The sequence below is a fragment of the Chelonoidis abingdonii genome, chromosome 7 (genome assembly GCF_003597395.2).
Source record: "Chelonoidis abingdonii isolate Lonesome George chromosome 7, CheloAbing_2.0, whole genome shotgun sequence".
Lineage (NCBI taxonomy): Eukaryota > Metazoa > Chordata > Testudines > Testudinidae > Chelonoidis > Chelonoidis abingdonii.
Genome location: NC_133775.1, coordinates 46258025 through 46281713, shown reverse-complemented (window position 1 = coordinate 46281713; position 23689 = coordinate 46258025). Strand labels below are relative to the sequence as shown.

At 43.0% G+C, this 23689-nt stretch overlaps 1 protein-coding gene across 1 annotated transcript in view; it reads right to left on the bottom strand.

Moving 5' to 3' along the window:
- The window catches only part of LOC116827118 (complement factor H-like), a 138607-nt gene that overhangs the window by 48405 nt on the left and 66513 nt on the right, over positions 1–23689 (bottom strand). Inside the window, exons 10-11 of the mRNA XM_075068271.1 lie at positions 3418–3597; positions 1980–2180 (exon numbers count right to left, since the gene is read on the bottom strand). Coding sequence (XP_074924372.1) covers positions 1980–2180; positions 3418–3597 — 381 coding nt within the window. The remainder of the gene's footprint in view (positions 1–1979; positions 2181–3417; positions 3598–23689) is intronic.

Sequence of the window (23689 nt, the reverse complement as noted above, 5' to 3'; positions counted from 1 at the left end):
ATGCCTTACTGAAATCGAGGTAAATTAGATCTACTGCATTTCCTTTGTCTAAATAATCTGTCACCTTCTCAAAGAAGGAGATCAGGTTGGTTTGGCAAGATCTACCTTTTGTAAAACCATGTTGTAATTTGTCCCAATTACCATTGACCTCAATGTCCTTAACTATGGAAATGGAAAGTAACCTGCATAACTCCCGCAACAGCCATTGAAACATACCAGAAATGGTACTATGTCATCCATGGAAGGGGGCTATAAAGCCTTGTCAATGGCTGTACATTGACTTTGCAGAAAAATAAACAAATTCATTTAGTTGTGGTTGATGCTTATTCTCGGTGGTCAGAGTTGGTTCACATGACAACAACCTCTTCTGTTTGACATGTAGAGTTTACCTACAGACCTCTTTTCAGATAATGGTCCATAATTTATTTCTGAAGATTTTCAGACATTTCTATGGCAAAATGTGTGGAAGCATATTAGGTGATGCTATCACCCAGCATTAAATGGATTGGACGATTATTTTTTGCAGATATGGAAACAAGCATTAGACCAAAATAATAGGGGATACACTGCATTGCAAATTTCCTGTTCTCATATAGGTCTACCCCACAATTTGCCAGCTGAGTTTTTTAAGACATTAGTTAGATACTACATTTGATTTACTTAGACCAGACTTACTAAGAATACTCGGTGAAAAACAGCAAACAGTCAAAAACCCACAATGTAAACCTTTCAGGTTTTTCTGCATAGAACAGGCAGTGTTGGTACAAAATCACAAGGGAGGGATGAAGTGGGAAAAGATGTGGTAAAGCAGATATTGGGACCAGTGACACGTTTGGTAGAGGTAAAAGGGGAGACAATGAAGAAGCACATTGATCAATTGTTACCAGATACAAGCTCAGGATGGTTATAGGACAGGGATCGGCAACCCGTGCCAGTTTGTTTACCTGCTGCGTCCGCAGGTTCAGCCAATCGTGGATCCCACTGGACATGGTTCACCGCTCTAGGCCAATGGCAGCAGCAGGAAGTGGTGGCCAGCACGTCCCTTGGCCCGCACTGCTTCCCACAGCCCCCATTGGCCTGGAGTGGTGAACTGCAGCCAGTGAGCCACGATCGACGGAACCTGCAGACGCAGCAGGTAAACAAACTGTCCCAGCCTGCCAGGGTGCTTACCCTGGTGAGCTGCGTGCCAAAGTTTGCTGATCCCTGTGCTAGAAGATAATGGCCAAAAGAGAAGGAGAATGAGCATGCTCCTGCTGAGCATGATCCATAAGGAATAGGACAAAGTTCAGGTGTCACTCACTTTTCCTGGCAGGTACCACTGGCCTCAGTGAACTCACAGACCTCCCATACAGTTACATTTATGAACATTTTCACTGTGTTTGTTTTAATTGAGGAATTCACAGGGCAGGAGTGTGCTGTTTTGAAAACTATATTAAAGTATATGAGCACCCTCTGCATAAAGCTATTAAAGTGAGGTCCATGTAGACTTGATCAGTATTTTCCTGATCCTGTTTGCAGGCTAGGGTAGGGAAACATGCAATCTGGGTCTAGTAGCAGTCAGGCTGTAAAGAGGAAACTTGTAGTAAGATGGGGTGAATTGTGCCTCCCTGCCCGGGGGACCAGCCTGCTTTCTCAAAGTGTGTTTTTGGTTTTGTGTGTAAAAATTTTGGATATTAAGAAATAAAGTAACGTTATTATGCAACCTTCCCAAAAGGATATTTTGTGAGTTTATCTAACTTCTCTGTTTGTATGCCATGACTAACAAAGGGAAAATCCTATTAAAGATTTTTTCATGTCCCTGGATTACAAGTCTTGACTGGGAGATGTAAAGGTCAGACTACCAAAGCATTGTTATACAGTCTCCCCACTTCCCTCAACCTGGTTCCTTCAAATGCCGCTGCTACTGACACGCTACATATTTACTAGTGTTTCATGCTACAATAGTATTTCTAAGGAAAAGCAAATTTATATTTATTTACTAAGACATTTTGGCATCGGGTCCCAGCCATCTGCAGTACATCTGATTAGATTCCAGGTGCTCTCACTCTTAGATACATAACCATCAAGACATCTGTAGAAAATTGTCACCCCTAAACGTACTGGAAAATCTTTTTCTCTGTGGTTTTTGTAAGAGCCAGTTAATCTGCCATTTTCTATATGTGGGTAGTCACAGAGTTTCACTTTAAAAGAAAGTTTGGAACATATATATATTACAAAGTACATGAAAAAAATTCACTGTTATATCCACTCATCAGTTCTCTCCTCAGTTTTAGGACTTTGCATTTGAATGTTACATTAAATGTAGTCATGAGTTCAGGACGTATACAATATGATGATCCGGGTTATTTTACTTTTCACCTCCATAAGCTTTTCCTACCAAGTAGAATGGGACAGCTTTAGAAATTATTGCATAACAGCTTGTTATTCACAGACTCCAGGAAAGATTACCCTGTTCTCTGGAAACTCATTGGAAGATGTGGGAGGGAGGGAAGGGAGAGCTCTGCAAGATTCCACTCACAGTTCACTCAAATTATTCAACTGGCACATGCATTACTGCTTTCACCTGGTGAGTAGAGAGTCCTGCCCTCAGAACCCACATATTGTGAGGGATCTGTTTGTGGTACAGGGCCATCCACAAGTGGGCAAGGTGGTATCTTGGAGGTGACTGATTTCCCTCCACACACAAGAAGCTCTGTGTTTACCACAAAATCTGTAGTCCCATTATCAGAGGGTTAATTTATAATGACACTGATGGGCTTCCCTTCCTCCTGTTTTAGACAGCTCTCATTTATTGTTAAATATCAAGGGCCAAATTCCTCAACTTTTACTTAGTCTCTACTCAACAAAACTCTCTCACTGCAGCCACTGGGATTTTACCTGAGGAAAGATTAAGTCAACGTTTAAGAAAAAACTTTAGCACAGGAAGAACCACCTGGAAAAAACGGTGACAGTTCAGAATAAATGAAGGTACCAAATCTGAGGGCACAAAACTAGGGCTGTGGTATATATGAGTGACTCAAAGTCTAAATATGCCCCATAGAGCTTCTTATCATTCATATTATACTGGTATTGTGCCTGGTATGCTACCATTTTGTAGGTAAAATACAGAGATACAAATCTTCCCTGTAGGAGGTTGATCCTAACACTTTTGCCAAGTCAATCATAGTGTATATGTTGCTCATATAGTTATTTACAACTATGCTATCTGATATCATACCGTGTTGTTTTCACAGGGACTTTTTCCAAGACATTTAAAGTAAACTTTGCAAAAGGTATGAATCTTTCATTTCTGTTTACTGCAGAAATGAGGCCACCAGCTCCTTTTTATTTAAATATTTTTATACTTTCAACTGCACACATTATATAATCATGGATTTTGATAGTGTCTAAACACGTTAAGACATAAAAGCAACTTACAGCTACATCTTGGAATAGGTAACCAGCCATTCTTTGTACATTCTGCTGTCTTTTCCCTGTTGTCTGTGTCAAAGTGAAATCCACGATTACAGTCTACTCTGATTACATCCTCTTCTCTGAACACTCTCTTTTGGGGCTTGAAGGTTCCATTAGTCACTGCTGGAGGATCACAAGTAATTTCTACACAGAAATAAACAAACAAGTTGAAATGGAAACAGGACTTAAGGCCATAAATCCCCTTCAGTTAAGATTCTTTATATCCATCTTTTTTATTATCTCTCGACATTGCAATATACGAGCACTTTCTGCATCAAATTGTGAAAGTGAGATCCTTGAGCGCTTAATGAATTCTGTAGCTCTTCTCCTGTCTCTGCTGCTGGGAGGATCTGCTTAAGGTAATTTTATTTTATTTTGCTGTGTGGGGACCAGGGAGCAGGTAGTTGTTCTTACAAGTATCATTCTGATTAAGATGGGAATGCTTTATCAAAAAGGCAAGTCTTGCAGTGTGATCTAAAACTGGACAGACATAATTTTTGTTGTGTCATCTGGAAGTTCATCCCAGAGCTGGAGCTGGATCTCCTTCACCAAAAATGCCTTCTCTTTCTCTCTCTCTCTCACACACACTGCCCCCCCCCCCCCGGCTTGATTTGCATTGTCCCAAAGGAGTGAAAGTCTTGGCACATCATAAATAGATATGTGAGATCCAGTGAAGATGGGTCCTGAGCTACTAATGGCTTTGTGTTCATGGTCAGAAGAACCCCTCCACAATGCATGGATTCTGGAGAAAGAACTCTCCACCGCTCATTCCAGGTGGAAGCGCTACTCTAGGATTGGCAATCTGTCAGGTCCACCCATAATTTACCCAGCCAATCTCATTAGGGCAAGGAGTAGAGCAGGGATCGACAACCTTTGGCACGTGGCTTGCACCCTGGCAGGCTGGGCTGGTTTGTTTACCTGCCACGTCCACAGGTTCGGCCGATCGCGACTCCCACTGGGTGCAGTTTGCACCTACATGGTAAGTGAGAGAACCAGGGCAAGTCCCAGGTTTGCCACTCCAGGCCAATGCGGGAGCCGCAACTGGCCAAACCTGCGGACAAAGCAGGTAAACAAACTGGCACGGCCCACCAGGGTGCTTACCCTGGTGAGCCGCATGCCAAAGGTTGCCTATCCCTTTTCTACTCCTTGCCCTAATGAGATTGGCTAGGTAAGTTATGGGTGGACTTGGCAGGATTAACCCTGAGGTGAGAAATGCAGAACATAATCCTTAGTGTCCAGATGAGATAAGGGTCCTACAAACAAGACTCCTTCACTACACAATGCTGATTCCACCTCAGAGCCACTTAATTTTAATAGCTAGCTTTCAAATAGACCCTACTTTCTCTTCACCACATTCAAATAGCCCTTAAATACTCAGGAACCTGCCAGTTTCCTGGAAAATCATTCCTCCAAGACATATTTTACTATATGCCATTATGGAAATGGATAAGTCAGATCTAGTGTCAGAAATTAAAGTGTCCACTCATTCTATAGGGCTCATTGCACTATCGATAAGTATATGAAAGGCTCCTATCCCCATGGTACCTATATATCAGGCCCACATGCCAGAGCATTTTCTTCAGTCCATATAATAGTGAACCTGTGAGTGATATGGAACAGGTCCTAAACAAATCAGAATACAATAAATATAATTACAACTCCCATAGCGTGGCATGAATAAGAGGCATTTGAGTACATGCGTGAATTTCACCTGCTGTCCTGATTACAGCAGTACCACTTATAAAAATATTGGGAATGCTCACCTGCTTCTGCACTTTAAACTCTGCAGTGTTTTGGGGAATGCACTCAGCCCTGCTGTATCAGGCATAGATTATGTACATGGATAGTCTGTAGAGTTTCATAAAAATTAGACTGAATATCAAATAACGTGAACTGAAGTTGTATATATGAGAGTTTGCTGTAACAGCACTTGACTATATCAGCATTGAGTATATTTAATATAACCCCACACCAGGGAAGAGTTAAGCTAAAGTGTTGTTGAATATTTTGATTAATTTTGCATCTCACCTTGTCCATTAGCACATAAAGCCCAGAGAAACTGAATGACGATACAGCTCAGCAAAGGCATCCTGGTGGTTGACAAAGTAAACCCAGCACTCGTAATGGCTGACGTTGAATTCTGCTCCTTTCTGGATTCTGTCTTCAGCAACTGCTTTTAAAGATTGATCTTACTTTCTAACCCCTCCCTGTAGTTGTATCACCTCTCTTTCAACAGAAAGTTACTAGAGATAACATATGTAAACTCCACCGGGAACACAGTTCAAGGGTTTGGTTTTTTCCCAATATTTTCTTTCAGTACATGAAATTTCTCTCCACACAGAGTGATCTGGGAAATACTTGTACTAAGTACTAAGGTATCTACCACTGGGAGTTCAGAAAAATTTCTCACGTGTAAATAAATATCAGAAAAATTAGGGTTGCTTAAGCTACATTTTTGGTCTTCAGAAATTTTCACTATGCATTCCCCATGTTGGTTTTCATTTCTATTACTACATTCTTTATTCTGTTTTCCAAAATGGGCAATTAATTGTTCAACACAAATTTTCATACTACAGTCTGCTAACCTGAGAGTTCAAGTAGAGTTTCTGTGGATCTGAAGGGACCTGTAGTTTTGAAATGCTAGAAAGGGAGTTCATGATTTATTCATATGTTTAAAGAGGGGTTCCTGGCTACAGGAAGTTTGAGAACAAAGTGCACAAGAAGCATTTGTTGGAATCTTCAGAACTTCCTATTGGGGAAAATAAATCAGTTTTATATACCACTTTTTTTCTTTCTTCAGAAAGAAGAAGCACACCATGCACTATGGACAACCATTAAACTGATTTTCCATCATGTCTGAATACTTAATTTGGCCCATGCATTTCAAAAAAATGTGTCCAATTGTAAGACTTTAGTTGCTGAAGTTGATTCAAATTAAACACTTTGTTTGAAATTACAGTGTTGTCAACTTTTCTGATTTGCCAACGTTTTTCAAAATTTTTAGAATCACTTTGACTTGAATGGTTTTCTTTCTTTATTCCAGAATTTTGGAAGTGCCAACGAACCAAATACATCAGTTTTTCACCCAGCTCCAATTCTACTATGGAGACTATTTCATCTGGCACATGCATTTCAAAAAAGCAATTCGACTCTCTGAAAGATTTCAGTCTGCAATGTAAGAAACCTTGATACTCATCCCAGCGCTGTAAGATTTGACCTTGTACAAACTCCCACTTACTTGCAAACAAAAAAAAGAGCAGTGAAGCACACAGCAATAGGAACAGATGTAGTACAAGAGAAGACAAATACATTGGCTAACTAGACCAATGCCTCTTCCACAAGGCTACAAGGGGATTTTCGGGGGAAGCCATTCACTCAGGACTAGCTGTCATGTGCTCTCTGGCAAAAAGACAACCGTCTACCAGAATGTGCCTTTGCATTGTACTGTAAGGCCAAAAACCACTCACTCCATAGAAATTAAATAAATAGCTAATATTTTTATTAATGCATTTCCAGAACCAAGAGCAGAATATAAGATGAGTACAGTGAGAGTTCAGGTATGTGAGTTGTGTGTGGATCCCCTCTTTCATTTGTTTTGTACCAGTGTACGCAGAAGTGTTATAAGCACCCGTTATTTTTAAAAGCAGAGTCTTTTTCTGGGAGTTCTGGAAATCCTTTTATGAAATTACCCAAAATTTGCACTACTTGCTCTAATCCTACACTTGAAATATCACAGCAATTTTTCAAGGCAAACTTCCTGCCATATGATTTTACAGAACTTTAAAATATTGTCTGTAAACTGAAACTCTGCTGCAAGCATAGGTAGGCGCTGCCCTACAAACAATGTTCAGAAAGCTGCAGATGTTTTGTTTTACTAAACAGCCAAAATCAGCCGTTGGTCAGAACTTGATGGTTAACTGGTCTGTTCATTCCCTCTGGGGCACCTGGCATTGGCCACTGTCAGAAAACAGGATACTAGGCTAGATGGACCATTGGTCTGACCCAGTATGGTCATTCTTCTGTTCTTATGTTTTTGATCATTACCCTGAATGTCACAAACACCCTCACTTCTCTATGAAATTTTGCAGGATCTCCTGACCCCACAATAAAGTTCCTGTCTCTCTTGCTGTATGACCGACTCCTTCTCTTGCATACACATCAGTTTTTGATTAACAAGTTGCTGGGACTCTCTCTCTCTGAAGATGGCAGGATATTCTGGATGTATTTGTATGGCCCTCTTTTCCCTCCTCAAAGTTAGGAGGATGAGGGTGCAGCCAGGCTGGCAGATGCAGTAGACAGAACCATGAGGGGATATCTAAACTAGAGTTTTTACCTCAAATTAATCCATTACCAATTAATTCAAGCTAGTTATTATTTTGTAAACACTAGTTTGGACTCTCTTCAAACATTTGTTTCGGAATACTAACTTGGTTTGCCGTAGGCTGATCCCTCTAGTTAAAGACAAACATTTGGGAACTGCTCACATCACCCTTTACACTCAGATTAAATACCTGAGTTAACCATTAGTCAATTAAATGGAGGCAAAAAAGCTCTAATGAAGCCAAGCTCCAAGACACAGCATTTCACCACTGGAGGCTGGCATTGTGCAAGCGTGAGTGTTTATCAAACATTGATCAGAAGTTCATTGGTCAAACAGACACTTTAAATTCTGGCATGAAGCAGCATTGAATGTGGGAAATCATGTTTTGAAGGAATTCCCCCTTGTATGCCAAAGGTGTTTTTGAGTGGAGTCAGTATTGGGCCAACCAACTACCACCTATGAATGTTACTGCTGTCCACAGTGTTTCCGACGGACACCTCTGCACAATGTCTAAGGATCAAGCCTGGTCCATCAGAGACATTAATATGCTCTGAATTCTCATATCATCTCCCCTGTCCCACAAAGCTTGAGAGTCTTTGAATTCATGGGTTTGATTTGAGTCCATCTCTACTAAAGAGCCAACCTGTAGGGAAGAGAAGAGAAGCAGTTTCTCTTACCCAAACACTGTGGTGCAGGTGACCGGGTTTTCCCACTGTATGTGATCCATTCAGGTCCTGTCAGGGTGTATCCAGGATTGCAGTTGTACTGCACTTTGTCATTCTCCCAGTATGCTGATTAGTTGTCTCTAACAATGCCCCCAAAATCAATGGCAGGTGGCTCTTCACATGCTGGAGCTGCAATAGATGCACAGACTTTATTGCTGTTGTTTGATGTAGGGAAATGTTCTAAGATCATTTGGCTTACTAATGAAAACCTGGGGCTGGCCTTACCATGAGGCGAACACCTCAGGTGCAAGACTGTGTGGGGGGCCGCATGCATGCTGTTGGTGCCTACGTATTCTCTCTGCTCTAGATGCACAGAGATGGTGGAGTGCTGTGCTGGAGGAAGGAGGGCACAAGAGACATAGCAGGTAGGCAGAAGAAAAGGAGAGAGGGAATAACAGAAAGTAGCAGGAGCTGCAGGGAAAGAGAGGAGAAGAGGCCTCTTAAGTACCTCTCTAGCACCCCAGAAGCCTGGACTGATTAACACCAGCTTCTCAGGGAGCTTCCTGCTGCTTCCCTGAACCCGCTTGAGGAGAACAGGCAGTCAACTGAAGTAGTAGGAGCCAGTTAGGCCCTTAAGACACTGATATCTTCCCTCACTCAGGCCCTGCTACCAGCCTGCTTATTTGTCTCCTTCAACTGAGTGTTGAGAGCCACTATAGCTGGCACAGAACAGCACTCATGAGTGAAAAAAGAAAAAGCCTCTCTGGGGCAGCATTCAGAAAAAGAAAGACAGCAAAGCAAGCTTTTCTATCTAAGCAGGAAGGAGCTCTCCTGAGATACATAGACACAAATGTTCACAGTGAGCCTTCCAGCCTCAGTGAGGATGTGAGTGGTGAGGAGATGGCCAATCTTCCAGTTAGTCAGAGTGCAGGTGACCTGGCAGCTACTGTAGTATCCATATCTCCATCTCAAATGGGTGTAACCGTGCACATTCCTGAAGAGAAGTGTAGATCAGAGAAGAGTGTGATGGAGGCACAAGAAACAGCTACTGCTGAGTTTAGTTCCTTAAGTTTAGATGATCCAGGACTGTGGACCCACTTGAGCTGAAAGTAGCCTGAGGGACTTCCTTGTACTGAATGGGCCACAGCAAGTGAAAAAATTCATGTTCCCCAAAGACAATGAAAATAGAAGTTTCCATCTAATACATTACTGGCATGAAATCCCCAATGGTGATAAAGTGGAGAGATGTGACCTGCATTGGTTGGCCCACTGAGCCACTAGGGGATGGTGGGGAGCTACTTCCTCACTGGCCAGCCTGAGTCACGCCGCCTGTCACTAGGGAATTAGTGGAGGTGAGGGTGCTGGCAAGGGTCTCTATCATTGTCAGGATTCTGCTACTCAAGGCGGGATGGCCAGGGTAGGGGAACGCAGGCCCACCCAACTCCACTGCGTTCCAGCCCAGATCCCTGACAGTGGCAGGGCAAGGATCCTGCCACTGGGTCAGTGGGGGTCCTTCGCAACATTCTGACCAAATAGACTCACCGCACTTTGCAGTTCTGTCCCTGGGCTACTTCCTACCAGGTCGCTTGAGTGAGTCCTTCCGGTCCCTCCAGCTTGTCTGGGTACTCAGCTGCTGTCAGCTTCAGCTCCCCCTCCGTATCAGGCTCCTCTAGTTCCTCCGGGTACTCGACTGCTGGCAGCTCCAGCTCCCTCTCTGCATCAGGCTCCTCTAGTTCCTCCGGATACTTGGTGGCAGGCAGTCCTGGTAGCCCCAGTCCTTCCTCCAGGTCAGGTTTCTCCTGGTCCAGGGCCTCACCTGGTGCAGCAGCAGGGTCTAAAGGGAGCAGCCAGCAATCTACATCTGCCTCCCTCCCTGGTGCTGCCCTGACTGGACTAAGAGCCCTGCCATTTGTACTTCCTGTTCCATCCCTTCTCTTCGGGGGAGATGGAGTAAGCTTGGCCTGGCTCCACCCACTCAGGCTGAGCGAGTGGCTCTTTACCCTCAGGTTCGGAGGGAAGCCACTCTGGCTCCCTACAAAAAGCCATGGCTTATGTACTCAAAAAACAGAATGCTGCATACTGTTTTTGTTGCAAACTCTTCCAGTCTAATGTTCCAGCCACATCGGGTTCTACAGGAACAAAGGACTGGAAAAATCTGGCTAGAAATCTGGCATGCCATGAGAAGGCAGCAAATCACTAGAGAGCATTCCATAGGTGGAAAGAGCTTGAGATGAGACTAAGGTTAAAGGCCACCACAGATGATCAGCATCAAGAGAAGATTATATCAGAGTCTCTTTACTGGCAAAATGTTCTGAAAAAGCTCATTGCTATTGTGAGAATGCTTGCTACCTGAAACCTAGCACTGCACGGCACTTCAGATCAGCTGTATGTGCCAAACAATGGAAACTTCCTTAAGTTGAAGCTGATGGCTGGGTTTGATGCTATACTCCAGGAGCATCTAAGAAGAGTCACCACCCAAGCAATGTACATGCACCACTTCCTTGGAAAAACAATTCAAAACGTGATCATACAGTTACTGGCAACAAAAGTTACTCTGTTATTCTTGACTGCACACCTGACATCAGCCATACGGAACAAATTATTTTAATGGTGCTTTTTGTAACAGCAGAACCTAGTGAAAATGTCCCTGCAATGGTGCCTGTCAGAGAGCATTTTCTAGAATTTATTGACATTGATGATACTACAGGAGCTGGTATGACAAATGTGCTTCTTAAAAAGCAGGAAGATACAGGAATTGCACTTGCTGAAATGAGAGGCCAGGGCGACGATAATGGTGCCAACATGAGAGGAAAGAACAGAGGAGTGCACACACAGATCCAAGAGTTAAATCTTCGAGCTTTTTTTGCCCCATGTAGTTCTCATTCATTGAACTTGGTGGTCAGTGATGGAGCATCAGCTTCCAGTGAGGCTGTTCAATTTTTTAATGTAATTCAAAGCATCTATGAATTTTTCTCTGCATCAACTCATCAATGACAAATTTTGAAGCAACGTCTAGGAACATCCTCTCTGACACTGAAACCATTGAGTGCCACACGATGGGAAAGTCAAGTGGAGGTGATAAAGCTTATCAAACACCAAAATGGGAAAATAGATGATGTCATACTTGCCATTATAGAGGATAATGTTATGACAGGTACTGTTTGTGGGAGAACAGTGGGAGAGGGAAACGGAATCACCAGAAACATACGTAACTTCAAATTTCTGTATGGTTTAGTGTTGTGGCATGACATACTATTTGAAATAAATGTTGTAAGCAAGAGACTCCCCCCATCTAGTGACAGAAAAATCAGCAGCAGGAAGTCAGGTGTAGGATTTCTTCCCAGTCCTCTACCCAGTTGATAATCTGGGTTAGCTCCTTCCCTGATCAATCAGACCTTGTGGAGATAGGGCTTTCCCTAGTCTGGGGAGTGACTGCTCCACACTGCACTATTGGCCTGACTCCCATGAGAAGCCATAGCAGCAGTTTGGGTGAAAGGTTATCCATCGCTCGAAGGTTCAGCTACAACTTGGAGTTCCCAATCTGTTCTAATTCAAAAACCTTGCTTAATGTCCCAGAAAGAGAATGGGACACATTCTGTTTCCTAATAGTTGTGTCTGTAAGTATCACAGATGGCCGATACCTGCAACTAGATAGGGACTCTTGTGCTAATTGAGCTAACAAATTAACTATAAAAAGTGAGTAAAAAATATCATAAAATGTCACAATAACCTAGATCAGGGGTTCTCAACCTTTTTTTTTCTGAGGCTCACTCCAACAGGCTATAAAAACTCCATGGTCCGCTGTGACGCTACAGCCCACGTTCTTCATAGAAATATGCTTATGATATGAATATCAGATAACTAAGCAATATTTGATGCAAGAGGGGTCTTGTGAGAGATCCTTCGAAAGGTTCTGATTTAACCAAATAGGATTATCCCATTTGTATGCATGTATCATTGCTGTATCTGAAGTTAGGAATATAAACTCAGTATCAATTGCAAAATTGTTTGCATCTGGGAAATGCCCACCAGACAGTAGGCAATCAGCCTGAATGGGCCATTAGGAAGAACAATAAGATTTTGAAGATACTAATCTCCTGCCTTCCTGGGTCAGGCCCCCAACTTAGGCTGTCAGTGTTTTTCCATTAAGAGGGGGTGGAGAGGTCAGACAAGGAAACAAAAGATTCCCTCCATATGTAAATTCTATTTAAGGCTGGTGAGTGTGTTAATCAAGGTCACTGGTTCTTCACTGAATGCCCACCCAGGATGACTGCTGGAAACACTTAAAACTGATCTGGAGAGAAGGATGGAGACCCAGGCTGAGAAAGGTCAGCCTGTGACAGGTGTACCTGGAGATTTAAGCTGCAAGCGATGCAGTTTACCTTCAAGAAACTCTGCAACCTTCATAAAACAACTTGTAGGGTGAAAAATTGCTATTTGTAGCCAATTATTTTAATGTATCAAGCCTAGTTTACGTGTTGTATTTGCTCAGTAATCTGTTTTGATCTGTTTGCTATCCCTTATAATCTCATAATTTACCTTTTGTAGTAAATAAACGTCTTTTTTGTTTGTTTCAAAATCAGCGTGTGCAATTCATGGGGGAGGGGCAAAAAGCTGTGCATTGAGCAGGGGGTGTGGGGTGTGATTTTTATCTCTCTATTGTCTTGCACTGTACATTATTTTTGGCTTACACCCCAAACGAGGTGTGCACATGAGTGCTGGGTAAAGCCCCGAGCTGAACCCTCCCACACTGAGCTGATTTCAGTCTGTGTCTCCGGCTGCGCATGGCCTTGTCTGTGTGAGCTAGAGAAAGCTTGAGGGCCTGGCACAGCAAGGACAGGGGGAGGAAGCCCAGGCTGGTGGAATAGGTGGGCTCAGTGGGACCCAAGTATATCAGGTGGCACCCTGGAAAAGGGGGTCTAACCCATCACACCCACCTGTGCCAAAACTACTGGTTTTCTGCATATAAAAGCCAGGGCTGGCATTAGGGGGTAGCAAGCAGGGCAATTGTCTGGGGCCCCATGCCACAGGGCCTCCTGTGAAGCTAAGCTGCTCAGGCTTTGGCTTCAGCCCTGGACGGCAGGGCTCAGGGCCCCAGGCTTCAGCCCCATGCAGTGGGGCTTTGACTTTGTGCCCCAGGCCCCAGCAGGTCTAACACTAGCCCTGTTTGGAGAACCCCCTGAAACCTGCTCACAGCAGCCCCTCCTGCACCGGAGGTCTCAGACTCCAGGTTGAGAACCACTGACCAAGCTAACAAACATTGATAGGAAAAAATACAAAAGGGGACCAGAAAGACTAAATAGTCCAAACAATATGGCTTACTGATATAACTCAGGGTTAAAATCATATTTGATAAACCAGAAAATGTGGGTTCAGACATTAATGAATCAAAATTGGTGTGTCAGCTATAAGTAGGGCCCTACCAAGCCTTGCCCTGTGAAATCTGATCTCCCAAAATCAGCTGGGCTTGGGAGGGACAGGACTTGTCCTTCTCCTGTATGGCTGTTAAGGGGAGAGATCAGACCCACCTCCACAGGCAGCTCAGCAGTGAGGGTGGAGCTGAGCTCCAGACTGCCTCCCCCCATAGTTCCTGCTGGGGCTGAGGGCACCTGGGCTGCTGTCCCTGATAACTCCTGCCTGGGCGCCAGGCCACTCAGGCTCCAGTCTTCTGCCTTCCCACTGGCTCCATGCATTAATTCACCGCTAGCCCTGACTAGCAACTAGAAGCCCCTGGTTGGGGCACTCCTAGCAGCACTGGGAAAATCAGACCTATCTCCACCTCTGGGATAACTGAGTATGGCAATCCTGCAACCCCCCTGCAACAGTTTTAGGACCCCCCCACCCACACACACACACAGAATCCCCTTTTGGATCAGGACCCCCAAGGTTACAACACTGAAATTTCAGCTGTAAACATCTGAAATCATGAAATTCACCAATTTTAAGACCCTGCAGCCATGGAATTGACCAAAGTGAACCATGAATTTGATAGGGCCCTAGTTATAAGGACTAAGTGGTGGACATAATTAATGAGAGACTGGGCTATTCCACTAACTCCCTTTTTGAGTCTTTAAAGGAAGGACTTTAGGGGCAGGGGAATATGGCAGACCAGACGGAGGTTACTGGAGCAACATTTATCTTTGTGACTGTTATCCTGCTTTCTCCTAGGACCCCAGAGCTGCTTCTTAATCTAATTCCAAGAGATGTCCTGACCAGACATGGCCAAAACCAGGGACCCGGGTGACATTCCAGAGGAACCCTCTACTAGTGCCAGCTGAAATTCAACCACAATCTGAGACAAAATGGGATTGAACTGTAACAACGGTAGCACAACAGCTCCAGTCTATCTTACCTAATACCAGAAACTCTGATTAAATACTTTACATTTCTAATGTTTGAACCACTTTCCTTTTCTGTGTCTTTAATGAAAGGTTAAAAGGATTTTAATAATGCATTTGCCATAGTACTAAGCAAGCTGAGACTCCCCTCCCCTACACACACTTATACCAAACTGCAAACATTGTTTTACATTATTTAATGTAAAAACAGTGACTGGGTAATGTTAACACCTTTAGCCTATATATTCCATCTAAATCAATACAACAGGTCTGGGAAAGATAAGACAAGCCCTATGTTTTGCTTCACCAGTACTAGGTGAAAACCCTGAAACCTGTAGTCACAGGGTGTGTGTGTGTGTGTGTGCGTGCATGCATGCGTGCATGTGCAAAGAGTTGTCATGCTTTATGGAGATTTATCTTTCTGTTTTGTTAAGGGCAATTAATGTAAAAACTTATGTGTACCTGTTTATAGCCATCCATGTGTTCTGCCATGTGGGGTCATGGACAGTGCCTCGAACTGTAATGATTGTGCACATGCCCTGACAGGACTGACCGCTACATTCATATCTGTGACTTCAAGGACAGGGAAAGCTCACCAATTGGATGGGAAGTTGTTAGCAGCTTCTTCTTTACTCTTTATTTAATAACCAACTTTCCCCTTATATTTTCCCCTTTCCCTGCTTTGCACAGTGCATTTTGCATAATCTCTAACTGGTTGATTCTTTTTTTCATGAGAACCTTGTATAAGTCTTATATTGCAGTCTGTCACTGAACTCACACAGTATCCCACCATTTTCCACCTACCCGCTTGAAGCTCTTCTTCTCAAAGCAATTCCACTGCTTAATGATATCTGACACTATTGCCAGGGAAGAGACAGTGCCAAACTGAAGCCAGTGTGCCTGTCACTGACAGGTCCAGAATCTATTCAACCTTGTATTTAGCTGTGACACTGAGTACCTTCCCCAGACCTGAGGAAGAGCTTATTTTGGCTCAAAAGCTTCCCTCTCTCTCTCTCTCCAATAGAAGTTGGTCTAATAAAAGATATTAACTCACCCACCTCATCTTGCTGAGCTCCAGACCCCTCATTTAAAAACTGCTACCACTAATTGTGGAATAAAGTGAATTGCATTGGACATGTGCTTGGTGGGATAGTGGATCTCAATGGTACAGGGATATGGGTGAGTATACTGAAATATGGGTAAAAAGCTAAAACGTTTGATCACCCAACTTGGCTAATAAATTAATGTAATGTGGATGTTAAAGGTCCAAATATCCCTCAATATTGTTCTTCTAATTATGCATTTTAGTATTTTGAAATTTTTTTTGCCTTAGATTATTAGTCTAGACTTTATCTTCTGCTTCTCTGGATAAATTGAATGCTTGGTAATAATTTCTGTCTTAGACTAATTCAGAAAGTAATATATAATACTGTACTTCATATCCAATTTTAGTCCTTTCCTTTCAGGAAAACAAGGGTCCCCTCTTCTCCAGGGAGTGGAGATAGCCCTCCATTCCTCTGATGAAACTGAAGCTTACTTTCGCAAATGGAATAGAATTGCCAAACTTCCCAGAAAATACTAGTATATGAGGCCCTGGTCCACTAAAACATTTAAGCATGTGCCTCATTTTAAGCATGAGTAGTGCCACTGACATCAAGCTAGCCATATAGATTTCAAATAATAATAATCTTTCTGGGTGTGAGCCATTCAGTAGCAGCAGACATATTGGTGTGACAATGTCAAAGACTTAAACTCTTCCCATTAGTTCTGCTCCAGCTGAATGCTGAAAATATCCTTAGATGTAAACAAGAGGGTTTCCCTGAGGATAGGACTTTTATCAAACAAACGACAGTTACTAAAACTGTGGTTCTAAAGAGAAATATGTACTTTAGCTGCTATCTGTAGAGTCCTAGAATAAGAACATTGTAGAGATGTATGAACTGATGTCTTCAACCTTTGTATATTCTCTCCTGGCTCTAATTTCCCTCGTGTATCTGCTTTCGCCTAAACTTCTCCTAGTGTGATAGTGTCTCTCTGCTTTCCCTGGAATTGTGGGCTTATGTATTTCCTCAGAGCACAAAACACTGTAGTAAAAGCAAACCCCACAACCAACAAGGTGAAATTAGATCCCTTTGGTTTACTGTAGGCACAAGGTGACCTTGTTCTTTCAGCTGCCTGAGGACTCCAGTCTGATTGCAGCAATTCAGATTTAGAGCCATAATTGAGAGTTACATTTTCAATACAAAGCATAATCCACAGGCCTGAGTTAGACATCCAGGCTTCCAATACAAGGAATAGGGAGAACTAGGTGCCTAAGAATAGGCTTTGCAAAAGGCAGCACAATGAACAGGGAGCCACTGAAGCTAATCAATAGGAAATGCGAAGGAGTGGGGTGTGGCCTAAGCCTACCCCTCAACGGCAGTTAAGCCTCTCTCACCACTTGTGAATTCACAGCTGTGAATCTTTTCCTGGAATTAGGTGCTGAAACTGTTTGTCACACAAAACTGAGGAGGAGAGGCTGCTGCCCTACCTTGTAAGTTTTAGCCCTGTTGGTAGAGTACTCACCCCTGATGCAGAAGACCGGGGTTCAGTTTTCACATATACTCCTATCTGATATGGCACAGGGAGTTGAACCCAAATCTTTTACCTCTCATAAGCATGCCCCTAACCCCTAAAAGAGTTTCTCTCTCTCTCAACCTGGCCTGTTGATCCCATTCCACTTTTATATTAAATAGTCATTGCACTCTATGGCCCAGTAGTTAGGGGAATGTAAGAACTGCCATACTAGGTCAGACCAATGGTCCATCTAGTCCAGTATCTTGTCTTCCAACAGTGGTCAATACCAGGTTCTTCAGAGGTAATGAACAGAACAGGTAATCATCTAGTAACTCATCCCTTGTAGCCTGTTCCCAGCTTCTGGGACACAGACACTAGGGACACTTCAGAGGATGGTTTTGCATCTGTGCCCAGCCTGGCTAACAGCCATTGATGGCCTTATCCTCCATGAATGTATATAGTTTCTTTTTGAATCCTTTTATAATCATAGTCTTCACAATATCCTCTGACAAAGAGTTTCACAAGTTGACTGTGTGTTGTGTGAAGAAATACTTCCTTTTGTTTGTTTTAAACCTGATGCTTGTTAATTTCATTTGGTGACCCCTAGTTCTTGTGTTATGAGGAGGTGTAAAAAACACTTCATTATTTACTTACTCCACACCAATCATGATTGTATAGACTTCTATCATATCCCCCCTTAGTTGTTTCTTTTTCAAGCTGAAAAGTCTCAATTTTACTCATCTCTCATCATATGAAAGCTGTTCCATATCCATAATCTTTTCTGTTTCTGTACCCTTTCCAATTCCAAGATATATATTTTTGAGATGGATTGACCAGATCTGCATCAGTATTCAGGATGTGGATGTACCATAGATTTATATACAAGCAATATATTTTCTGTCTCGTCTGTCCCTTTTCTAATGATTCCCCACATTCCATTAGCTTTATTGGCTGCCACTCCACATTGAGTGGATGTTGAAAACTATCTACAATGACTCCAAGATCTTTCTTGAGTGGTAACAGCTAATTTAGACCCCCATCATTTTATGTGTAGGTGGGATTATGTTCTCCAATTTGCATTACTTTGCATTTATCAACATTGAATTCCATCTGCCATTTTGTTTCCCAGTCACGCAGTTTTCTGAGACTCTTTCAGATGTGGGAGTCACAAGTTCAAGTCCCCATTCTAATGAATTTTTTAATTAGTTAGGCAGACAAAGTGGAACAGCTACAATTGGAGACTTGAGAAAGACATATGCCAGAATAACCTATTGCCTAGTAGTCAGTGAATCACCTGGGTGACCTGACTTCAAGTCCTTGCTCCGCATCAGGCTTTGGACTTAGGTCTCTACATACGTGCATGCATGCGTGTGTGCGCACATCCGCATGCACTGTAGGGTACAATGGCACCACCACCTAGTGCTGTGTATTTTATGAAAAAGGGCTGACCTGACTTCGGTGCTTAACTCCAGGAAAGAGTTTATAACTGTGTATCCTGAGTTGATAAAAGTGCTCAACTGCCATTGAGGGGAAAGGCTTAGGCCACAACCTTGTCCTTGGAACTCCCCACTGTCTGGCTGAGGTGCCTTCTTGCTCAACCTACTGGCTTTTCTGAATCCCAGTCTAAGGGTACATGTGGTGCCCAGCTCCCACGTATGTACCCACACTAACTCAGCCTAACCTGGTACCTAAAAGTAGCCAGTGGTGCTGCAGCACCAGCAAGAGCTTGGGCTCGCCACCAAGTAGGTAGCTGAGGGTCTGGGGGGGTTGTACTTATAGAAGCTAGGCTGAACTGGTGCCTATGCAGTGCTAGCTGGAGCACAGCTAGGGCAGGTATGTCTATGCAAGCAGGGAATCACACTTCCAAGCTCAAATATAGATGCATTCTAGGGTGACTGACTCTCCCCGTGCGTTGAATAGGCAGCCTGGGTGACTAAATTTGAACTGTGGATTCCACTAGGAGAATCAGTAACATAAGTGCTACAGGCAGTCTTGCAATAATGTGAAAAACTTCAACATTCACATAATGTTGGGGAAAATACGTGCACAGTTTTTTCAGCTTTTATAGTGTAAGTGTTCTTATTTGTGTATGCCACAGGTCCAGAATTTGTTCCATTCCCTACATATAGCATCCCCTCAATCTTCACTTTATCTTCATGTATTTGTCTGGGTGGTGTGACAAAGTTCCTCCTCTACCGTAGTGGGTCCTGCGCTTATTGGCAGATTTTCTCACCTCAGTGATCTTCCCCCACAGTCTGGATCAACTCCTCCTATGTCTGATCAGGAGTTGGGAGGTCTGAGGGGAACCCGGGCCCGCCCTCTATTCCACGTTCCAGCCCAGGGCCCTGTGGATGGCAGCTGTCTATAGTGCCCCTTGTAACAGCTGCATGACATGTGTAGGTGGGATTATGTTTCCCTGGGCTACTTCCCCATGGCCTCCTCCAAACATCTTCTTTATCCTCACCACAGGATCTTCCTCCTGGTGTCTGATAACACTTGTACTCCTTAGTCCTCCAGCAGCACACCCTCTTAATCCCAGCTCCTCACACACACTTCCTCTCCTCTGGCTCCTGCTCACCTGACTGGAGTGAGCACCTTTTAAAACACAGATGCCCTGATTAGCCTGCCTTGATTGGCTGCAGGTGATCTAATCAGCCTGTCTGCCTTAATTGGTTCTAGCAGGTTCCTGATTACTCTAGTGCAGCCCCTGCTCTGGTCACTCAGGGAACAGAAAACTACTCATCCAGTGACCAGTATATTTGCCCTCTGCAGACTTCTGTACACCACTGGTCTGGGTCTGTCACAGTGGATTCTGATAACGATTCATCTCTGTCACATCATTAGTGTAATTTCCAGTTTATTGCATACAGTAGAAAATAGGAATAGACAATTTATTCACACACTACCAAATGAATGTATCATGTTGCTATTCAAATCATCTTTATCTCCATTTTTCTACAAATCCTAAGATTCCTTCCCACTTTACTTCAGATGATGATGTTAATAAAAACCCAAATAAGTCCAAATAACAGACTTTTTAAGAAGAGTGGTAAATGAAACATACAAATCTTTAATTTTAAAAAGGAAAAATAATTAAGACACCATGAGTTTAAACTTCAAGCAGACAAGCCAATGTTTTCTGTAAGACTGTGCTAGAGGACAGAATCATTTTTTGGTTGCATGAACTAAAACATTTGAAGAATGATCACCAACAGCTAATAGTGATGGGCAGAACTCAAAAAAGCCTCCATGCATATCCCAAACTTTCTGGTGTGGTGATTGGGCTAAAAATCTCCCAAGATTAAGGTTTCTAATGAGACTTGCTGGAGTTCCTAATTTGAGCCAGAGGGAAATACCACTGCTTTCTGTTTCAGCAAGCAGGAAGCGTGTAATTCAGGATGTGCAGATGTGTACAATTTGCCTTAAAATTTGCTTTTCCAAATATCATAAAAAGCTGTAGCTTGATCTGAGTTTGAACATATTTACCTATGTGTTGTTACTATTTTATGATTGTATGTTTTAAACCACTGTGACCAACGATAAAAAAAGTGACTGAACTGATGCATGTAATCAATTTAAGCTAAAATACGGACAAAGGACATAATGTGGGAACATTACAAATAACCGGTCAGTGGATTTTGATCCTCACATCTAAGTTAAAATTATCTGCTTGATGCTTCTTTTTATTCATTCTGAAGCACCTGTCAGAGAAAGAACAAACATTAGAAAATCAGTTTAGTATATGTCAATTTTTTAAAACAAATATTACATACAAATCCCCTATGGACTGCACAGGAACAGAATATTGATTTCAACAGAATGGCATAAAACTCGTACTGGATTGTTTTAACCTTTTTTTGGAAAGTAAATGGGAACAAACTCCATCAAGTGTTATTGCAGTTACCCCTCAACTGCAGCGGTTCAACTACATTTCATATTAAAAATAATTACTTATTTTGAAGTGGAACTTAAAAGTAGCACAAAAAATATATAGTGATTTAATACATATTACTGTATTTTATCAGTACAGTCAAACCTGTAATAACGCCTCCTGCCATAACGCAAAATCGCATATAACGCGATCACAGGTTGGCTCCCCTTTAAGGCATAATACAGTATGGTACTGTACCAATGGTCCCCAACACCATGGCAGGGGAGAGAAGCCGCAGCCCTGCACCTGCTGGGGACAGAGAATTCCGAGGCTGCTGGCCCCAGTGCTCTCTGTCCCCAGTAGGCGTGGGGCCCCAGCTTCTCTCCGGCTTCTCCGGGGCTGCCGGGGCCAGTGCTCTCTGTGTTCGGCAGGTGTGGGGCCCTGGCTTCTCTCCTGCTTCAAGAGGAGCCGCGGCCCCGCACCTGCCGGGGACAGAGAGCACCGGCACCCTCGGCCCTGGAGTCCTCTGTCCCCCCAGCAGGTGGGGAGCCACGGCTCCTCTTGAAGCAGGAGAGAAACTTCAGCCTCGCGCCTGCCGCAGCCCTGCAATTTTCTGTCCCCAGCAGGTGAGGAGCAGCGGCTCCTTTTGATGCTGGAGAGAAGCCGCGGCCCTGCATCTGCCGGGGACAGAGATCACCAGCACCCGCAGCCCCAGAGTTCTCTGTCCTCGGCAGGAGGGTAGCCGCAGCTCCTCTCCCCTGCTGGGCACTAGGCACCAGGGGCACTAGGTGGCACACATCAATGCACCGCTTTGGGGACCACTGAAAAACTGACTGGTTTGAAACACCGTTATACTGCAATCCCACATTTAGTGCGCTGGAATTTTTTGGACCCCAAAAGTTGCGTTATAGCAGGGTTTCACTGTATCATGATGTAGTTATTAGCATTTGAAGGTGACTGAATTTTTGGAATGGCGATCTGGAACCTGTTTAGTTCCATGACTTCTTATCAGCTGCTTCCAGCCAGCCTTGTTCATATGTATGCATGAATTATTTGCTTCTGTTCCCATAATGCTAGAAAGGAGGTGTAATTTCTCACACCAGTTTACATGTTTCTATAGAATTAGAGAAATTTAGTTTTTTTTTCTTAATTAGAAATTCTGGTATTCTAAAGCATTCTCATTATACCTACCTTTGTGAATTTGGGCCTCAGTATAGTAAAAAATGAAAATTCTACATACAGTACCACACATTGTATCGCTTTCATTTTTCTTTAAGAATATGTGGTGGTGAAAAGAAAGTGGCCATAGATTTAGAAGGCAAGGCTAGAAGAAAACATTTAGCCAATAAATATATACCTGCATTTTGCATGCTTGCTTCTTACATCACTCCCACTGATGTTTACTAGACATGTTTGTCTTTGAAAATCTACAGTGATAATAGTGACTCAAACCTTTCCCTTGAGAGTCAACACTAATGCTCTTAAAAGTCAGAATATTTTCCTAATGTCTAGCATAAAAGTTTTCCTTCCTTGGATTCAGGCCATTGCCTTTTTCCTACCATTTGAAACTGTGAATATAATTTCCTTCAAGCTTTTTTATGCTGGTTCTCTATGGCCCCAGAGGATCATTTCAGCAGTCAGAAGAGCCAGGACATCCCAGTTATGATGCCTTTTCCCTAGTCACACCTTTATATCTGGGGTGGGGGAGGAACTCCAACCAGCTAACTATTTTTTCTGGCTGTTTTCTGCAGTCAGAACTATGCAAAGCAGATGGAACAGGAGGAGAATTGGGCCTTATACATATAAAAAGGTAAAGGTGAAAAGCAGCATACAATAGTAAATAAGTTCTTACTGCATTCAATTATGTGTCCCTAACACTTAGCACTGTTTTATCCCATTTGAGGGTCTAGTCTTTGTTTACCAACCAAACTAATCCATGCGTAGGCACTGTCATTTTCACTGACTTTATTTTCAAATTATAACATTCATGACCACCACAAAAGTCAAACATTTCCCTGCTGATTTCCAAATGAGTCACAAATTGCAGGGAATCTCCTCCCTGTAGAAACATGAGAATTATTCTTGACTGGAAATATAGGAGACTACTTTATAAAGAGCCATGCATCCAAAGGAAGGTTTATTCATTTACTGAGCCAATTTTGTAGACTATTCTGTGTGAAACATCCCAGTGTGCAAGAGTTATTGCAGGTGCTATCGTATGCGACACCACTTTGCAGAGCCAGAACTGCGAACAACTTAAAGTTCCTGTATTTCACAGACAGATAATGTAGATGGGATTTTCTAGGTCTTGGTAGCTATGCTGTTTATTTAATACTCTTCTCTGAGCGATGGAATGGACTTCATTTGAAGACAAATTATAATCAAGTTCTTTTATGTTGTGTGTATGTGGATACTAATAGGGTAAAAAGAGGAATAGCCAGGAAATAAGGCAGCCTGAAATAAAAGGAAGAGATGACCCCCACTT